A 21,123-nucleotide genomic window follows, 5' to 3' on the forward strand; every position below is an offset into this window, starting at 1 on the left:
GATTTTGCCACATTGATTTATCAAAGTCTTCACAATTTGCAATGGAAGAAAAAAATACGATTGATTCGAGATTCCAAAAAAAGGATAATCTTTGTTAAAGTATCGCAATCGACATTAACCCACATAAAGCCACTGGTCGTTTAAACGCCACGAAAAATGGTTGCAAAAATTGACGTAAAGCTCTGGTTTTTATACCCTACACCACTATGTGGGGAAATAATGGTCGTAGACCCATACCTATATATACCAAAATTAATGTCTCAACGAGCTGAGACGATCTGGCTATGTGTATCCGTCCGTATGTCCATCTGTCCATCTAAACCTTGTAATCACGCTACTAGTCGCAATTTTGATCGGATCTTTCCAAATGTTGGGTGTTGATGAGAGTCCCGGAGGGGAAGAAGCCTATTGATTTTGGTGATGGTCGAATTATATGCAGGGGTCGGAGTGGGCAAAAAACTTATTTGGAAAAAAGTCAACGTTTTATTTCAAAGCGAATATCTCCGCATCTATAAGGTGAAAAACAAGACCTGCTAATGAAAGTCGAAAATATCGCATTTACAACGATTTATTATAGTAGGTTGTCGTAAGTGGTCAAACAACGAAGATATCGCAATAGTCGCTAATACAAACCAACTTTTCATTTCTGAGATTTTAATTATAATGACTAATATCACAGCTTTGGTTGGGGAGCTTCCAAAAGCAAAGCCTGACTATGAAAGTAGAATATCCCACCTTTACAATGCACAGTGGATCCACTTGTATGGAGAAAGTGGCCAAAAATATTTAGAGTGTAAAAATCAAGCCAATGCGCCGGTGACAGCATTATGCTGCTGTTTTAAGAAACCACGAGCGTGACATTCACCCCCCTTTCCCCTCTGGAGGGGGTATACGGTAAAATTTTTCTTAGGCGGTTAATACAAAATGACGTGAACAAAGGTCCCGATTATCTTATGATGCAAAAATGGGCTTAGGGAAACCAAACAATCTCCAAAACAACATAAAATCCAACCAATTTGGCGGATTAAAAAAATTAATATTTTTGTCTGAAAAAAAATTTTAAAATAGATTATATAGCGTTCTTCCTGGAAGGCACGTACCGCCAACGTAAGACTAATTTGGAAGAAGATTCCTTCATCTTGCCACTGATGCCAATAATGTTAAAGTACGTGGTCAGATAACAGAGTTATACGCTAATATATCCGTAGAAACCCTATTATACGGCAGATTTACTCAGCGACCCACCATTTATAGTCTGGCACTAGATGGCAGCTGATTTTAATACTGAATAATCTTAAACCCATGACCTACTTTGGAAAATTATTCCCGAGGTGGGCACTGGTGGGCATCATGACTAAAACCTTAGGTCAAATTTAAGTATATGATCGAATTGGCATTACGAAATACACTAAGAAAATATGCAGCTAACTAAAATTCCACAACACGCTAAAACACTATTTTTAATGAAAATTAAGCTATTACCTCCTCCTTCAAAATCCACCATAATATTTTGCTATACGTATTAGTTTCGCTATATTTTGAAAATACATATTTACTTGCACTTAAAATATAGGTTGTACTCACAACAAAAAATATTGTCAAATGTTCTGTCTTTTGAAGCTATTCTTGAGAAGATCGCGTTCGAACGAAACAAAAACTAATATATTTTTAAAAAGGTCCATGTCATAGCTGGCAGAGTTGCCAGATGTTGTACCAAAATTTTGACATTCATTTTTTTATTTTTGGCCAGTGGGTGGATCCACTGTGCAATGATGCAAAGTATGTTGGTAATACATCCCATTTTTCAATTTTTTTTCGAAATCACGCTACATATCGCAATTTTGATCGGATCGTCACGAAATTTTTTTTTTGGGGGTTAATGGGGATCCCACAGGGGAAGAAGTCTATTGATTTTGATGATTGTCGGATAATATTAAGGGGTCGGAATGGGCAAAAACTTATTTGGAGAAAAGTTCAAAGTTGTATTTCAAAGCCAATATCTCTGTTTCTTTAAGAGGTATATTAATAGCAACACCTGGCAAGAAAAGTAGAAAATATCACCTTTACAACAATGTACAGTAGATTGTCGTAGGTGGTCAAACAACAGAGATATCGCAATAGTCGGTAATGCATCCCATTTTCCGATTATTTTGTAAACACGCTACAGGTCGCAATTTTTATCGGATCGTCACAAATTTTTTGGGAGTTGATGCGGGTCCCATAGAGGAAGATGCTTATTAAGTTTGGTGATGGTCGGATAGTATTCAGGAGTCGGAATAAGCAAAAAGCTTATGTGGAAAAAGTCAAGGTTTTTTCTTACGCGAATATCTCCGCTTCTGGTAGGAGTATTCCAAAAGGAAAGCCCGTCAATGGAAGAAGAAAAGAACTCCTTTATATATGTATGTATGTGGAAAAAAACCAGAGTAAGTGGGAAAAAAACCAGATATCACAAAAGTCAATAATATATCCAAATTTTCCTTTTTTGTAATCACGCTACAGGTTAGAATTTTTATCGGATAGTCACGAAATTTTGGGGGTTGATGGACAGAGGAAGAGGCCTATTGATTTTGGTCATAGTCGGGATGGGAAAAAACTCATGTGGAGAAAAATTAAAAGTTTTATTCTTTGTGAATATATCGGATTCTAGTAGGGGTATTCCAACGGCAAAGTTAACTAGAATTCCAGAACACGCTAAAACACTATTTTTTAATAAAAATTATGCTATTAGAAATTATGCTATTACCTCCTTCTTGCTATACGTATTAGTTTCGCGATATTTTGAATATATTTACTTGCACTTAAGATATAGGCTGCACTCACAACAAAAAATATTATTAAAATGTTCCGACTTTTGAACCTATTCTTAAGAAGATCGCGTTCGAATGAAACAAAAACTAATGTATTTTTAAAAAGGTCCATGTCATAGCTGTCAGATTTGCCAGATGTTGTACCAAAATTTTGACATTAATTTTTTTATTTTTGGCCAATGGGTGGATCCACTGTGCATTGGTGTTAAGCATGGCACACGCTATCAAATTTGATTGCCAAGCCGATGAACTCCTTCTGTACGTGTGTGCTTGATAAGTGTATGGCAAAGCTTTCAATCAGTCTTCAATCTGCAACGTAAAACTTCAAATTTTCCTCAAAAAATTAATGAACTTAATTTTTTTTTATTTCTTCACAAACACAATGTTCTGTATTTCAAAATTGCTTTTTGGAAATTTTCAAAATAAACCATATTCATCGGATTGATTGGGTTTCATTTTGAAAATCAAAACTATTTTGATTTTCTTCAATCCATACTACTACAAATGTTGACATCAAAATTTGATACTGTATGGGGCGCTTAAAGTAGGTTGGCGAAGGTGGTCAAACAAGGGAGATACCACAATAGTCGGTAATTCTTTCAATTCTTCCATTTTTTTCAATCACGCTACAGGTCGCAATTTTGATCGGATGGTCACGAAATTTTGGTTGCTTATGGCGGTCCCAGAGAGAAAGAGGCATATTATCTTTGGTGGTAGTCGGATTATATTCCCTAAAAGAAATGTTTACCAGTGAAAAGCTTATGCACATGGGTAGTGGTGTAGGGTATCACATGGTCGGCTCCGTCCTCACTATAGCCTTTGCTCACTTGTTAAGGTATGGTGGATGAATTAACAGCAACGATGCGTTAAATTAATGGAACGAGAAGAACGACAGGAACTATGTGAACTAAAGGAACAATACAAACGCAAGAGCTGGATATAGTTCCAATAGTTCATTCTCTGGAATAGTTCCTTGGAACTAGTTCTTTCCAAAACTACACAACTCTAGATATTAGAAAAACTTCGACTAAATGTAGAACTACTTCCGAGAAAATTATCCTTGAAAAATTCTTAAAATAGAGCTAAGCGAAACCTTTCGAATTGTTGATGGGATAATACCAGAAGGAAATGACCATGCAGTCCATTTTCATGATTAATATAAAGTACTAAGAAATAATAGGCTAAGTAAAGTGGGTACAATATAGGTAAATCCCATCGTATGGACTATCCAATCAAACAAACAAAACGGACAGTCGTAAAATGAATCCCTGCACTCTATACCACACTGCATTAGTTTGTAACATGCAAAAGGAAACGAAATAGACCTAGAGTTCTTTTTGATGATCTGAGTCGATTTACGCATATCCGTCTGTCTATCCTTTCATCTGACCATGTATTATTGTAATTAAAGTACAGGTCGCATTTATTGTTCAATTCGCTTAAAAATTGGGAAAGATATTTTTTTGACCAAAGGACTTTCGCAATTTTGTTGAAATTTGAAGTGTGTGAGGGAATTTGCCTTACAAAAAAGTCTGCAAAATTTTTTTGAAGACGGTTCAGATTTAGATATAACACTCTTATATATTTTCGGCCGATTTCATGTATTTGACACACCAAACACAAAATTGTACATACCTTTTGATGAAAAAATGAACATGTGACGCAATTTGGTCTAGAAACAGTTTCGCCAAATTATACTGAGATCGTGGTGGTGTAGGGTAGCATATAGTTTATCCTATCAAGTTGTAATATAGATGTGTTTATAAAGACAGCAGGAGCTAAAACTTATGTTCAAAGGAATACTCGGACCATTTTACCATCTAATTCGACTATACGACCGTATTCTCTAATTCTGACAACGCATCGTGATAGAAGCCAGACAAGAAAAGGCACGTGTCTTGACGTTTTCCCCTAACTCATGCCCCTTCGCTATTTTGTCGGGCTCATATATTGCAAACCGTGTAGGATTTTGATTTAATCCCTGAGAAAAATATCTTGTCATATAGAACAATAATTGTGGACAAATAAAATCAATAAAACTTAATATTTAAAGTTAAAATTGTCAAGATCAATTTTTATTTCTGAAAATATAGGAGTAAAACGATTATATATTAATATACAATAATCATATAAATTAATAAATAAAGAAACTATGAAGATTTAAATTTTAATTAAAATACCACCCGCATTATTGTTTACTGAATTGATAACTACACATTTATACACTTACACATATAACATATACCTTCTTTCCTCTATACCTTTGGGTATCCTATATCTGTGTTTATGTGGGTATGTATGTTTGTGAAAATGCGTTCGCATTTCTGCATTTAATTAGTACGCATTCATTTGTAATAACGAATTGCATACAATTACAACAAAATTCTATACATACTAATAATGGGTTTGTGTAATGCTTCGCAATTTGGTTTTATTTGCAAAACAACAAAAAATAACAACAGATATCCAACCATAACAACAAAATACCAATCATTTCGATACGAAATTGTTATAAACAATAGCAACAGATTTACCGGCGACTTGTTAACAGTTGTTGCACGGCAACAGCAAGCGTTTCATTACACTATGCAATACTGAAAATGCAAACAACTTCTAGTATGCATTTTTTGAAAGTACATATTTAGACTACAAAAACCCTAGTAGGGTTTTGTCCTGTCAGATCCAGTTCGGATTTTATGGCCTCATCTAAACCGGGCTAAATCTTCACTTTTTTGAATTTATCAGGCCTTTATCTCAGAAACGAATAGGAATTTGGCCTTGCTGTCTTTAGCAATATTGTAGCCCTAAACTAGTAGAACTTATCTTTTGAAAAAACCACATAAGAAAACTCCATCTAGGGCATCAAAATCTATAAAATATAGAAAATTTTACATAATTGCTGAAATTCTGGTCAGTATCGGCTAAACTATTGGGAGCTGAACCAAGTAACCGTTTGCAAAAATCTTCCAAATAATGTTCTCAACAATTCTTCAGAACTATCTGAAACTCTAAAATGCTTACTTCATGTTGTTTCAGCGGTATTTTGCATCATATCTTTTACAACATGTATTTCAAATACAGTTCACACCAACAGTTTTTTCTCGCATTTCGGAATTCACAAATTATTGACATTTTTATTAAATAGTCGTTGCAAAATGTACTAAAAACAACGGCATAGAGGCATTTTACAACAATGACATGTTCCGAAAGGTTATGTATTACATTCCAGGGAATATTTTTCCAAAAAAATATTCAGAAAAAATTAACGGTTTTGGAGATACGGTGCGAAATGTATAAAAATTGTAGAATTTTTGCATATATTTTGAAATTTGAGGCGATAAATGTAGTTTTTCGAGTTCGTTATTTCTCCAAATATTTTATTCTTGTCCTTATCTACAAATTTGCTTCAGAGGTCAGAAGAAGATTCGCATTGGTTTCAGAGATACAGCCCTGACTTTCTTTAAAAACTCAATATTTAACCATGTTTAGATGGGGCCATAAAATCCGAGCTGGATCTGACACAACAAAACCCAACTAGGGTTTCTTGTCGCTTGGGTCTGTACTTTCAAAAAATCCTCAGTTCGAATTGTTTGCACGAGGTCACCTTAAAAATGTTGCACAGTGTTATCAGTGTAGGTGACTACAAAACCGTTACATTTAATTGATTTAAATTCCCCGAGTTGGATAACGAAGCCGCCACGGAGGTGGCAATTATTCCAACAATGCCTCCTAGAAAATGGCCTAACTTAATGAGAGATATTTTTATTGAAAATACCACCATAGAGGATGTGTGTGCGTGTATTGTGCATTGATGTTCAGTTAATCAAAAAATAATTTAAATTTATCCATTGTTGGGTGTTTGTTGGTGATTTGCAGCATTGCATGGAAAGCACAAAACATTCTAGCCATTTTACATTAAATTTAAATTAAATTTTAAATATTTGTAAATGTATTTATTTGTAATTATTAATTATGATAGGTGATTTTATTTGCACTGATAGCCAGTCAGTAATTTTTAAATATGTACATAGTATGTTAAATTGAAATTGTATTTTTTAATAAAATATAATTAATTTAAAAGTGTTAGTGATTCAAAACGCATTTTATACCCCACACCACAATGTCGAAATCGTGTATTGAGTTTGTGTTTTGAACCACAGGAAGCAACCCTTCTTAATTATGCAACTGGCTGCTGGTCTTCTATCATAACACTAGACTTAGTTCAAAGGGTTTTGGTGCGTCTTAAAACATGATCGTCTCAGATTTGACATACGATTTTTAATAAGGTTAAAAACTAAAGAAAATAATGCAGACAATTCATGAGATTAACTATGCTTTGTTGTCAATATTAATTAATAGTGTTTTTTCTATCGATATTATCAGAAGAAAAGTCCGTACTTAACCACAAAAGAAAGCGGATTTTAAAGAAGTATCGACCGTTATGTACATATCCAACACCATCAGTTTTGACACTCGATTTTTTTCGAAATATATATTGCTGTCAAACTATTCAACAACCACAAAACATTTTGTGGCTGCCTGATGACTGGCAAAAATAAACGGCCACACTGCACACAACCGATATTTTAGCAAAAATCAACAGTCAAAAGTACGTCCATTCGGACGCTACGTCCGATGTCGGATCCGAAATCGTAACGATATCTTAACGAAAGTCGTATGAAGTGGTTGACATAATTTCGGAACGAAATGTCGGAGCGAAATCGGATCGATTGCGGAACGAAATCTGAAGAAAAGCTTTGGGAAATTCGGAAGAGACATTTATTTCCGACATTCGCTCCGAAATCGGTACGAAAGCTGAACTATTTCCACTCCGAAAAATCGTTTAGAAATCGGAACGAAATCTTGCTTCCAAAATTGATCGGACGTGTCGGACATCCTATATTTGGTTTGCTGGGATTATGTTGATTGTGGAACCGGTAGTTGATCCGCCCATAGATGTAAGTTTCAATTCACAAACGTTGAATGTATATCTCTGTCATTCGTGCAACAGGAAATATTTTTTTTGAGAAAAAATGTTTTTTCATTTCACAGTATTTTTTACAAAAATGTAATTTGAATGTGGTTTGTGCGGAACCCTTTTTAATACCTCAATGGAATAAACGTTATTTCAGTCACAATATGAAAAAAGTTCACCCATTCCTTCTAGAAGAAATCTTTTTTGAGAAAAAAACGGAAAATTCATAACCCTACTGTGCACGTATCGTCCAAATGGATTGACTGTAAAATGGAATTTCAGATTTCTTGTTTAAACGAAAGTGGTATTCATTAGTTATCGTGGGGGAAGAGCTTAGTACTTTCATAAACAAATGAAAATAATTGTTCCATTTTACTTTAATACAACTCGTGGTGAAGTGTATAAAAAGTTCGGTCCGCCCAAACTTAACGTCGTTCTTACTTGTTAGAACTGTTTAGGTTCAATTTTACCATACACCAATGATTTTTTAACAAGAAAAATAGTTTGCCTAATGTGAGTCGGACGCCCAGACTCTGTACTACCGTCATACTTGAGCCTTCTGGTAACTTAATTACATTACCTTATAATATGCACGGAGGAAAATACGGCCTCTCTAACATTTTTTGCAGCAAACATAAAAATATATGTTAGGGACTGTTGCAAACATATAATATGTTTGGGATCCAAACATATTTTATGTTTTCATCCAAACATGTTATATGTTTGCTGAATTTTTTTTTTCATGTGTGTGTTTTTCTGCATATGTGGCTCCCAAATTTAGCTATGCTTTTGGACAAACATTTTTTAAAGTGCCAAAAAAATGATCAGGTGATTATTAAAAATGGGGAAATTTCAAAAATTATTTTTTTTCATAAATACAATTGCTAACCTTATTTAAAGGGTTTACAAGTTTCCTTTCTTGATTTTCCAAAATTTCCGCACACTCGAGGCACTTTCATTAACTTCTTCATGTATACATCATTGATTAAACCTCATTCGTAATGCTCTTGAAAATCAATTTGTTGTAATCACTTTGATTAAATTCTTAAAGTATTGAATTACTTATATTGAAGTGCAAACGCATACACAATTACAAAAGAAAGTATCCTCTTGAAGTAATTACTCTTTTCTCATTCATTTATTTAAACTCTTAGAAATGTTAAAAATCACCAAAGCATGCAATCGATTCAAACAAACCAACAAATAAATAAACAGACGAACAAATGAAAGAACGAACGAACGGCTGGTTACTCATACCGAATGTAAATGAATTGCCATTTCCACAAAATGGGTAATTAATTGATTTATCACACTTTAAAAATTAATTTGTTCAACAATAGGTAATTGGTTTGTCTAATCGAACAATGTAAATTGAATTAATGTTAATAGTAATGAGAAAACGATTACGATTTGCGGTTGATAAATGCTAATAGTGTAAATCGGAAATACATACAAACATTCATAAGTTGATAAATATTTTTGGTTGAATGCTAGAATTTGTAGGGATTAGCATTAAGTATATCAAGATTAATATATTGCATTTTGTATTGTAAAGTTTTGTCACATAACAATACATGTGAGCATTACACTTGAAATGGATTTGCCCAAAATATACTACAAAAAGGATGTATTTAGTTTTGGTTAAAAATACGTAATATAATGGATATACAACCGAAATTGTTTTCACCGAAAATTATGTATGTATAGTATAGGGAGTTTTCCGAAGGTTGCGACCTTTTTCGGGACCTTAATGGAATTTTTGGGATACTTAACTTAAAGACTGTGGACGTTCCGAATAAAGGCGAATCTGTTCACAGAAAAGAGCATATGTCAAATTACACAAAAATAAGGAGATTACTTGATTACAGGGAACTCAAAAAGGTTTTCCTGTCAAAGTTCCTGGCATCTTGTTACATCTTTGAACTTGAACTACAGAAAAAACACTACTTTGATTCACTGGAGGAGCTCTTAACATCGCAAATGTAAAAGGCGAATGGATGCGCAAAGAACAGATACAAATGGAGAGCGTTGGTTATTCGAGCGACAAACCTGCGATGCCAATTCCATGCATCAATACAAGCGAAAGAAGACAATTGAAGTAACTATGTCCACACTTACCAGCTCAGCGAACCCCGATCGTTCCGAAAGTATCACGGAAGGAAGCATAACCCTACAGGCATTGCGAGACCCTTTGTTACACTTACTTACTAAGCTGGCCCATCACAGAACATTTGTTCCATAGACCGAACTAAGAAAAGATCTCCAGTTCTCTCTGTTTAGTGCTTCGCTTTCTGGTATACCGCTCCTTGCCATCTCTTCATCCTCTTGTTTGCGCCATCTATTCTTTGGCCTGCCAATTCTGCGTGCACCGCCATGTGGCCCGTATTTATACGCTTTTTAGCGGGTTAATCATTGCTCATTCTTATTATATGGCCTAGCCAACGCAATCTCTGCATCTCGATACGTTTAACTATGTTGATGTCATTGTATAGCAGAAACAGCTCGTGGTTCATACGACGTCGATATTCTCCGTCAACGCAGATTGGTCCGTAGATCTTTCGAAGGATTTTTCTCTCAAACACGCCAAGCACTGCCTTATCTGCTTCGGAACATACATCAGCACGGGTAGTATCAGTGTTTTGTAAAGCGTTATTTTTTTTGACGAGTTGTGGCTTTGTTTTTGAAGTGCTTACTTAAGCCAAAGTAGCATCTGTTGGCCAATACAATTCTTCTTTTTATTTCACAACTGATGTCGTTTGTTGCGTTTACGGCGGTGCCGAGGTATACGAAGTCTTCTACTACCTCAAAATTATAGAAACCAACTTCAACAGTTGGTCCGATCTCAATGGACGCATTGCGCGTCGATACCATCAACTTGGTCTTCTCGCCGTTTACCGCCAGACCCACTTTAGCAGATTCTCCATCAACCTTCATGAAGGTATCGGTTACTTCTTTTTTATTTTTGAGATTGCCCCCATAGCACAGTACCGCCCGATTTTCGATATTTTAAAGGTTTTAGCCACATTATTCACCCGTAATGACTGAAATTTTGTGTTGAGTCTTCATATAGTTTTGTGGGCTTATTGGTGGTATAAAACTTTCCTCCAGAACTTTATCGGTCCTAGCCTTTATATAGCCCCCATAGAACGATACCTCCCTATTTTCGGTATTTTGAACGTTGTGGCCTCAATATTCCACCGAAATGGCTGCAATTTGGTATTTAGTCTTCAATGTTATATAAAACTGTTCGCTAGAAATTTGTCTGTACAGGTCCACGCTTTCATACTGCCCCACTTCCGACTAAAATTCGTAGGTATAGGTCCACGTTTCGATATAGCCCCCATAGAACGGTACCTCCCGATTTTGGAAATACTGAAGATTGTGACGTCAAAACCGAAATGGCTGAAATTCGTTATTTCGTCTTCCAAAAGTTATAAAATATTCCAGAAGAGTATTATCAGTATAGGTCCACGTCTTCCTATATCCCAATAGAAGCGTACTTCTTGATTATCTGTATTTTTTAAGTTTTAGCCACATTCTCTTACCGAAATATAGGAAATTTAGAATTTAGTCTTCTTTGAGTCTGAAAACTATCCGTCAGAAATTAGTCGGTATAGATCGACGTTTTGAAATAGCCCCCATAGAACGGTGCCTCGCATTGTTTTTACCGAAATTTCTGAATGTAGTATTAAGCCTTCTTCATACACGAAAGGAAACTAATTATTCCATTTTACTTCAATACAACTTATTTTTTTACTAAAAATCGGAATTTTGACTTTGACGGAAATATGACTTTTTTAAATATGGATATTTTTAAAATTCCTCGTTAAAAGACAGTATTATTAGGTACCTAATAAGCTCACAAAAATATATGATAATCGGCCCATTCGTTTTCGAGCTTTGGTGGACACCCCAAAACTCTTGTATAAAAAAGTGGACAACCTCTTAATGAGGTGGTCACTGGAAAAGATGCTTTATACATTTGAATTGCTCACTTTTCAGAACTCAGACTTGCCCCCAGTTTTTGTAACTTATTTTTTGTTCGTTCGTCTATATTCGTAATAATTTAGGCATTCATAGCTCAGCCCCCAGATGACATACACATCTAATTTTTCGTATACCCGTTCCACATATCGTTAAGGATTCCTCATTTAAAAATCAGCGCTCTACATTTGCGCTAAAGCGAGTAAATCGATCTACAAAATTTGACAATTCGTGTGAGAAGATTAAACATTTTTACAAAAACTGGGGGTTGCTGTGTATAGTATCGATATACACTATTATACAAAATTTTCCCGCTCCACAAATTTTAAAATTTGGTTCACGAAACCGATGTACTAAGTAAACACCATATGATCATTATTTACCTCCAAACAATAATAAAGCCAAGTTTATTGCATCGCAAGCAACTGTAAAAATTACTCTTAGAACGACTATTACTTAAAATATTAGAATATTTGACCATGAAAAAAGTTAATTATTTTAGTAAAATCAGGACAAAAATAGTACTTATTTTCAACAATTTTCGGATTTGCACCTTCACATTGACAAAACTACTTGCCATATCAATGCCATCCCAGCAAGCATTTATTATCGCCCATTACCCGAAGCAGTCACTCCCAGGCGATAGAAATACACATCCGCGATCTCGCATTCTAATTGAAGTAGGCACACCGTTCGGGAAGAAATGAACCACGTCCACGACACTACTTGTGAATGCCGCTTTCGAGACTTCCTAGAAGTACTTTTAGCGATAAAATTGGTTGTGACGAAAAAAAACATTTTTTTTCGTTTTTCATTTTATCTGTTGTTATTCTTTTAATTTTTATTTTTTACTATTCTAATTAATGTTTCAAATTACATACGTTTTTAAAGAACACAATCCTTAGATGAAATTGCCATCTTCATTAATTATTGTACTTTTAAAAATGTTATGTTGCCTGGCCTGGGAATCAAACCCCCGACCTTACGAATGGAAAGCGAACATGCTTACCACTGCACCACCGTACCAGATAGGCTAAAGTCTTATATTAGTTTAAGGTTGTACACGCCTCAAATGAACGTAAACAATCGAAGTGTCTGCATTGACCAGAGAAAGTGTCTGCCCATGCGATAGTCGTAAGTAGTAGCATTGTTAGTGTAAAAAAGCAATAATAGAATTTCGATCTCCTTTTCTGACACTAGGTAGTTATTCAAGAAGTTAAAAAAGGGACAGCAATGAAATTGTTATTGCAAAATGATAAAGGATCGCTATTTTCTAGAATAGAAGTTCAGAAAGCGATTACTTTTGATAGAGGAAGTGACTCACTCACTCCCAATTGCTGGCTGGGATAATTTAAACTCATTCAATTTGTTTTTGCCACGGTCGTGACACAGTGCGCCATGCCAGACACAAGCCAGAACATACTTTATTTTTTTTTCTTTTTTGCTTACTTCTGTTAAATCATTCTCCAAAATTAAAATATGAAAAAGTAAACAGAGAATATTACACTAACAACATTCATACTTCACTTCCATTTGTCTCCCATGCATGTTGCAATTTCACTTTTAGTTTTGTCCTCTCTCACATACTTTATTTTCAATAGAGGCACAAGATATTGCAATTCAATGAAATTTAATAAACAATAAATAAATAAATCTTGGTGTTAAGATTCAATTAATTATAACAAATTACTAAACTTACTTTCGAATTACAATTTAAACAATGAACGCGAAATACTCGATTGCTATTTCACCACACGACTGCAGTTCTTACCGGCACAAATTAATAAACACAACTGGAAGAATGTAAAGAGAACCAAATGAAATGGCAAACAGAACAAAAGAAGTGCATAGTTTCATTTGTTGGGTGGTAAGTCCTTGGTCACACTAGCGAGATTCTTGAAGCGACCCAGCAAACCAATCGTACCGACATCTTAACGAAATCGGAACAAAATTCGGACGATACGTCCGATGTCAGATCCGAAATCGTAACGATATCTTAACGAAAGTTGTATGAAGTGGTTGACATAATTTCGAAACGAAATTTCGAAACGATTTCGATCCGATTTCGTTACGAAATCTGAAGAAAATCCTTGGGAAATTCGGAAAGGAAATTTCTTTCCGACATTTGTTCCGAAATCGAACTATTACCGCTCCGAAAAATCATGTAGAAATCGGAACGAAATCTGAAAGACGTCTCTGGGGTTTGGTTTGCTGGGGAACAATAGGATGAGGCAACATCGCAAATACAGAAAACCATGTACATCGGTTGAACTACCTCATACCCCTCGTCTATAAACTCGATATCGTCATGTTGAAACAGTGCTAGTGTGACCTTCGACTAACCAGAGAAAATGACAAACTGTCATTTACTTTAAAATTCATTTCATATTAAATTATTTAGTTTTTGCGAATTCAATTATTTGGATAATTTGAAGAAGAACACTGCAAATCGAAAGATGACTTTATAGATCACCTACTTTGAAGATAACAACTTAAAACGAACATCTAACTTCTTAAAGATTATTTTATTTAAAGGGGTGACCGACCTCCTGTTAGTGGCAAAGCCCAATAAAAGCCATTTTCATGAATTGTTCAAAAGAAAACACTGAAATTTGTTGGTCAATTTGTATACACTCCACCATAGTATGGAGGGTATATTCAGTTTGTTTTTGCGTAGTGAAAAATATATATAAGTGTGAGAAATAACAACAATAATTGATAATACATTTTCAAGTCGAAGAATGACGCAGTTTTTAAGATGTTAAGTTAAGATAAATTCTTAAATAAAACAACAAAACAAATGTTAAAAAATTAATTATACGCTCAGCATTTATGCTAACAAGGGTATATACACTTTCATACGGGCAAAATGTGCCTGATCGAAATAATGGTTTTAGACCCCAAGTATGTTTGGACGAAATGTGTTTCCGGTACTTCCTCACAAAGTTTGTGCGCACGATTGAAGGGAGTAACCGATTTGGACTATACTTTGCACATGGTGAAACTTCTACCAGGCTTAGCTGAGGTTTCAATATGGACTCTATCGGTCCACACCTGCGGGTACCTCCCACACAAATTTTCGGATAAGTTCAGTTTAGGACCTGGTCTCGAATAGCTTCGATTTTTGTTGTAACAACTTCATTAGGGGCAAGTCCATACTTCCTGAGAAAATAGCCTGAAAGATGCACAAAAACCCTACGACACCGTCTGTAGTGGTTGAAACGCAAGATAACTCTCGTACGGATCTGCCGATTCTGTCCAAATGTTGGCTTTCGTAATATTTTGTCCAAACTTAGTTTAAGTTCGAAGATAAGCCATATCGGTCCACTTCTTCTGTTACCTCCCCCACAAAAATTCAAAAATGTTCGGAAAATTGTGTGGACGATAACTCTTGAAGTGACTGACAAATTTGATCAATACTTTACACATACTAATATATCTAACAGATAGATATCAGGTTCATATATAGACTATATTTGTCCACGAGTCACTTTTATTTTTGTTGAAGTAACTTGCATTCGCTGCCTCAATTACGATGACAATAGTTTTTTCAGGGACAAGTATATACTTCTTGATAAAACAGTCCGAAAGTTGTTAAATATTCCTATGGTACCATACGAACTGATTTGGTCCAAAATTTGGACTTCGTCATATTCTATGTTTCAGTTCGAATTAGCCAAACTAAGGACCTTTTAATATTTTATCCAAATTAAGTTTAATTTCTAAACTGGCCTCTCCTTAGGGTACCTCCCACAAAAAGTTCAACATTTGTGCCTAAGTGCAGTTTAGGATCTGTTCGAAGATCCTGCGGAAATGTATACCAATACTGTTCGTTGTGGTCTTGTTTAAAGCGATATTATGTTTTTGTGGACAAATCCATGCTTCCTGGTATACTGGTCCAAAAGATATACAAAGACCCACTGAAATGACTAGTGGGCGCGATATCTATCGAAATGATATGACTCCCAAAATAAGATTCATTTCCATAATGGACTATGTTCGGCAAGTTCAAATGTAACACATGCTGAGGGTATATCTCTGTCGGCAAAGCCGACTGATACTTTTTTATTTTTTTTTTTATTTTATTTTAATTTTGCAAAATATCAAATGCTTCACACTAGTATAGAGGAAAAATTGTATTCATAAATTTTAAAAAATTCGACCAAATAGGTCTTAAAATGTTTGTAATTAATCGTAGTTTAATACAAACAAATTCAAGAAAATCGAAGAGTACAAACAGTAATAAAAATTGATTTTAAATACTAAATCGCGAATATTGCAACAATTCCCGCTGTTCTAATTTGTTTTCTATATTTAATTAGATAGCTGATAATAACAAAAAAAAAAAACAAGGATAGATTTTTTTATTTGGACCAATAACCAAAGAAGTTATGAGCATTTCTTTGCATAAAGTTTTTACAGAATTCGACATATTCAAGGCACTATATCCGTTCGTCAAAAAACCTGAAAATATAGCGAAATGTTTTGCTGAATAGCAGCATCGCCACAGAAAAAAAGAAAGAAAATCAAAAAACACTTTTGAAAAAGTGTTCGATTTCACTCAGAGTACCCAATATATTCTTAATCAGGGTAAAATTCTCAGTCGATCCATGCATGTCCGTCCGTCCGTCTGTAGTAATTACTCTAGCATCCACAAAAACATAGATAGAACGCTTAAATTTTGAAAAGTATAAGCAAAGAAAAAATATGATTGATCCAACAATATTCGTAGAGCAAAATATGCATTGTAAAGATATTGTTAGATTCCCCATCTAGTATTGTGAGCCCAACAATCGTTTTTGTTAATTACAACAATTGTTTCTGTCATATCCAACAAAAGTTGTTGTCATATCCAACAATAGTTTTTGTCTGCTGGACAATATTATTCTCTTTTCTTCGACAATTTTATTCTCTTCTCACGGTATTCGATGCCGTGGTGAAGAAAATAATTTTGGTGAGTTTTGTTTGTATGAGTTCCCCTTATTTGTATACCCTCCACCATATGGAGGGTATAATTAAATTTGTCATTCCGTTTGTAACACATCGAAATATTCGTCGGAGACCCTATAAAGTATATATATTATTGATCAGCATAAAATTATATGTCGATTTAACCATGTCCGTCAGTCCGTCCGTCTGTCTGTTGCAATCAAGATAGAGCTCGCAATTTTAAAGATAGACAGTCAATATTTGGTTCAGAAGTTTTTATTACCACGTCCACGGTCCACGTTTTGATATAGCCCCCATAGAACGGTACCATCCGATTTTCGGTATTTTGAAGGTACTAGCTTCATTATCAAAACGAAATTGCTGAAATTTGGTACGTAGTCTAAGTTGGAGGTATAAAACCCTGAATTTTATCGGTATCAGTCCATGCCTTCATATAGCCCCCATAGAACGGTACCTCCCGATTTTCGGTATTTGGACGTTGTGGTCTCAATATTCCTCCAAAATGGCTGAAGTTTGGTATATAGCCTTTGTTGGAGGTATACAACTTCACCCTATAAATTTGTCCGTGTAGGTCGACGCCTTCATGTAGCCCCCATAGAACGGTACCTCCCAATTTTCGGTATTTTGAAGGTTGTGGCCTCAACTTTCCTTCGAAATGGCTGAAATTTGGTATTTCGACACCGTTTGGGGGTTCTCAACTTTCCTCTTTAAATTTGTCGTATAGGTCCACGCCTTCATATAGTCCCCATAGAACGGTACCTCCCGATTTTCGGTATTCTGAAGATTGTGGCCTCAATTTTCATCCGAAATGACTGAAATTTGGTATTTACTCGTAGACTTGGTTGGGGATACTCAAACTTTCCTTCATATAGCCCCCATGGAAAGGTACCTCCCGATTTTCGGTATTTTGAAATTTGGTATTGAATTTTCTTTGAGTCTAAAAAAGTTCCGTCAGATATTTGTCGGTATAGATCGACGTTTTGAAATACCCCCGATAGAATGGTGCCTCACATTGTTTTCCCGAAATTGCTGAAATTTTGTATTAAGTCCTCTTCATACACGAATTGAAACTCTCTTTAAATATGAAAATTAGACGACATTTAAAATAACATATTCTGAAAAATTTTTTGATAATATTAAAAGTTTTGGATGGGGATCGAGGCCCTATGCTCCTCAAGGAGTTAAACGGAAAAGAAGAAGGATGGAGATCAACTACATATGGCAAAGTACCGTTATCAAGAATTAAACATTTATGTTTGATAAAAAATACAAATTCTTAATATTTCGTAGAGTATACCTTTTGATTGCCACCTCGGTTCTTTATTTCCGTTAATTGCACATATCCTCCGAAGCGAAATGTGTAAAAACATTCTGCCCATCCCTGCAACCTTCTGAGAAATATCGTTTCCGATTTTATATAGCCCCCACATATATTTTTTCCTGATTTTGCTACAACTTGTTCAATTTTGATCAAATAGCCCCTGAATAGTTTCTCGATTTTCCTTAAAATCTGTTCATATTTGGATATAGGCCCGACATAAATCTTCCCCCGATTTTGCTATAATTCGCTCAAGTTTTGATAAATAGCCTTCAAATTTAACATAGGATGTCCCTCAGCCCCCTGTTCAGTTTTACCATTGACCTAGGTTGATGATGGATTTATAGCAAAATCGGTGAAAAATATAAAAGGAGGCTATATCCAAATCTGTACCGATCAAAATCGGTAAAACTCAACAGTTGCCTGAGGATATATCCCATGTTAAATTTGAAGGCTATTCATCAAAAATTGAGCGATTTATAGCAAAATCGGGGAAATATATATATGGGAGCTATATCCAAATCTGAACCGATTTTTGTGAACATTGGTAGAGCTACTCAGAGGCCTAAAAAAATATTACATATTAAATTTGAAAGCTATTCCATCAAAATTGACCGAGTTATAGCAAAATCGGGGAAAGGTATATATGGGGGCTATATCCAAATCTGAACCGATATGAACCAAACATGAAATTTTTCATTCCTATGCCTTCATAAGTACTTGTGCAAAAATGCATCAACCTTGGTCAACTTCTTCTATTTTTTGTCCACTTTTGTATGGAAGCGGCAACACTGTGCGACGTGCCGCACACTAAAACACCTCCTATAGAGGTGGTAAAGCATTTGTTAATATGTGTGATTTTGTGTTAAGTTTGAAAAAATAAAGCCCTAATAAACATGTGCTTCTTTGATTTCAAAAACAAAAGTTTGAAACAGCTTCTCCTTTTTCAATGGATTTCCAGCTATCCCAAACATTTTTGCAAGAGTTCTACTATCTGTGAGAAATTATGTATTTAGTGGAATGATATGGAAACATTCAAATTGAAAATGTAACAAATTTTCATTCATGTTTTCGGAACATATCAAATGTGAAAAATTATTAGTTTTTAAATTCCAATAATTTATAGACATTTCCTTGTTTTGTTTACATATATGTACCGATGACACTAACATTACAAACAAAAACAAATGTCTATGTGGTTGTTGTTGAGTTTTATTTGTTGTAGTATTTACTTTACCTTGTTTGTTCTACCATGGTACAGGAAAATCCATGTTACAGGAAAATATTTAAGAAGAAGAAATGTATTCACCCTAAAGCAACCCCAAGCAAGCCATTTTAAAATTCCTATTCAAAATTCTCGTTTATAGCGCTAATTTTCATATTTAAATGTACCTAAAATTCAACAATCATATCGTTAAATATAATATTTTCATTAATTACTGTTTTATTTTCCTTCTTTACAGCGAACTACAAAAATGAAATTAATTTTAATAGCTGTACTTCTTGTGCTCAATGTCTCCAAATCATTTCATATGGAAATGAACGATAATGGTGGAGAAACGAACTTTAAAACTATTGCAGATATCGATGATCGACCAGCACAATTTGAAGAAAGAACTGGACATAGGGCGAAACGTGGAATTTGGGATATCTTTCAGAAAATGGTTATAACTAAAAATTTAATTGTGGAGGTAAGTATGGAATATTTGAAGCGGTGAATCGAGTGAAATTCTCATTTCATCTTTTTTTAGCAATATACCGATACAAGAGATACATTGAATGAGGTCTTCAATATGTTCAATAGTCAATTCTCAGATCCAGCACCATCGAAACCAACACCACGCAGTACAAGCACAGAAGCGCCGGTCTGTATGATTTAAATCAAATATATGCTATTTGAAGAACAATTTGCTAAAATAATCAACAAAATGAAATAGAAATTAATAACTAAATTCTTTTACGAAACGAAATTCGATAATAAGGAACTTCCCCTCTCATTTGTTCATATAACTCAATCTTTTCTAATCTCTTCTTTATCTCCCTGAAACAGAAAAGCAGCAGTGAAGATAGCACGGATAGTTCTGAAGTTAAAACCACTACCGAACGTTATCAGATATCACGTTACGAATTCGGACGCATTCTTGGGCGCAATTTTAGAGGACTTAAACGTTTGGCACAAATTGAATTTCAAGATGCTTTCAATGTGAGAACTTGCTGATATTTTTATAGACATGCACTTCCTCAATAAAAGTTTTTATATCTTTTTGCAGGCAACAAAATCCAATTTAGCAGAATATCGAGCGGAAGCTAGTAAACAATTTGCCAATAGTTTGGCTGCCGAGAAGAAAAAGCAAATTAAAGCTTTAGTAAAAGGATAAAGAAATAACACCTATTATTAGTTCTATTAATTTTACTTTAGTATTCAAGGGATGTAGTTTTAAGTTTTTTTCTTTTTAATTCATAAGCTTCTTGTGGTTAGGGAATTGGTATGAATTTTGTGAATTGGTAAACATTGTATAAAGTTCCATAAGGTTTACGTGTAGAATTTTGTCGAAATTTTTTAGTTTATTTAGTAAATGTAAAAAGGCCTCCAAGTATATTTTAATATCTGTATGAATAAAATTTAAGTGTAAATATATGTATATAGAATAGTCATGTGTATTTAACGTGAAAAAATGTACTACCCTTGGCCACTACATATTTTTAAATAATTGCTGTGATAAGCTCTAGTTTTGTTTTTAATTAAAAATATAGTTGTTATAATAAAGATTTTAAAAATATATGGAAAAAAGTCTTTATTGATTGTACTCTTGGCTATTGTATTACTTGTCTTGTTTTTTTCTTATCGTGTCGTATCGCACAGTGATGTTACCTGCGGACCTACCATTAACAGCCGTTAAAGGTGTTAAGCTAATATTTGCCCCAGAGTATTTTTACTACGATAACTATAAGGACTTTATAAGGAAAATAAGATAGGGTTTTGCACCTGTCCAAGGGTTGAAATCTCAAATTGCGGTCAAAAGCTGACCGTCTTCATCATCTTTGAACGATTAGAGATTTTATAAGTCAAAGATGATGGTGATGATGAG

At 34.6% G+C, this 21,123-nt stretch overlaps 1 protein-coding gene across 2 annotated transcripts in view; it reads left to right on the top strand.

The window, feature by feature from the left end:
- LOC141398519 (uncharacterized) overlaps window positions 1-20,812 on the top strand; it is a 144,643-nt gene extending 123,831 nt beyond the window's left edge. Inside the window, exons 1-5 of one of the 2 annotated variants that reach the window (XM_073975843.1) lie at window positions 7,670-7,765; window positions 19,498-19,725; window positions 19,786-19,899; window positions 20,085-20,237; window positions 20,305-20,620. In XM_073975843.1, the coding sequence (XP_073831944.1) occupies window positions 7,727-7,765; window positions 19,498-19,725; window positions 19,786-19,899; window positions 20,085-20,237; window positions 20,305-20,412 (642 nt within the window). In that variant the 5' untranslated portion in view covers window positions 7,670-7,726 and the 3' untranslated portion in view covers window positions 20,413-20,620. Of the gene's footprint in view, window positions 1-7,669; window positions 7,766-19,497; window positions 19,726-19,785; window positions 19,900-20,084; window positions 20,238-20,304 lie in introns of those variants that run through there. The other variant, XM_073975844.1, reaches the window with a different exon arrangement.
- Window positions 20,813-21,123: the final 311 nt, after the last annotated feature.

Source organism: Musca autumnalis, unplaced genomic scaffold, assembly GCF_047663935.1.
Source record: "Musca autumnalis isolate F117 unplaced genomic scaffold, ASM4766393v1 scaffold_3, whole genome shotgun sequence".
Lineage (NCBI taxonomy): Eukaryota > Metazoa > Arthropoda > Insecta > Diptera > Muscidae > Musca > Musca autumnalis.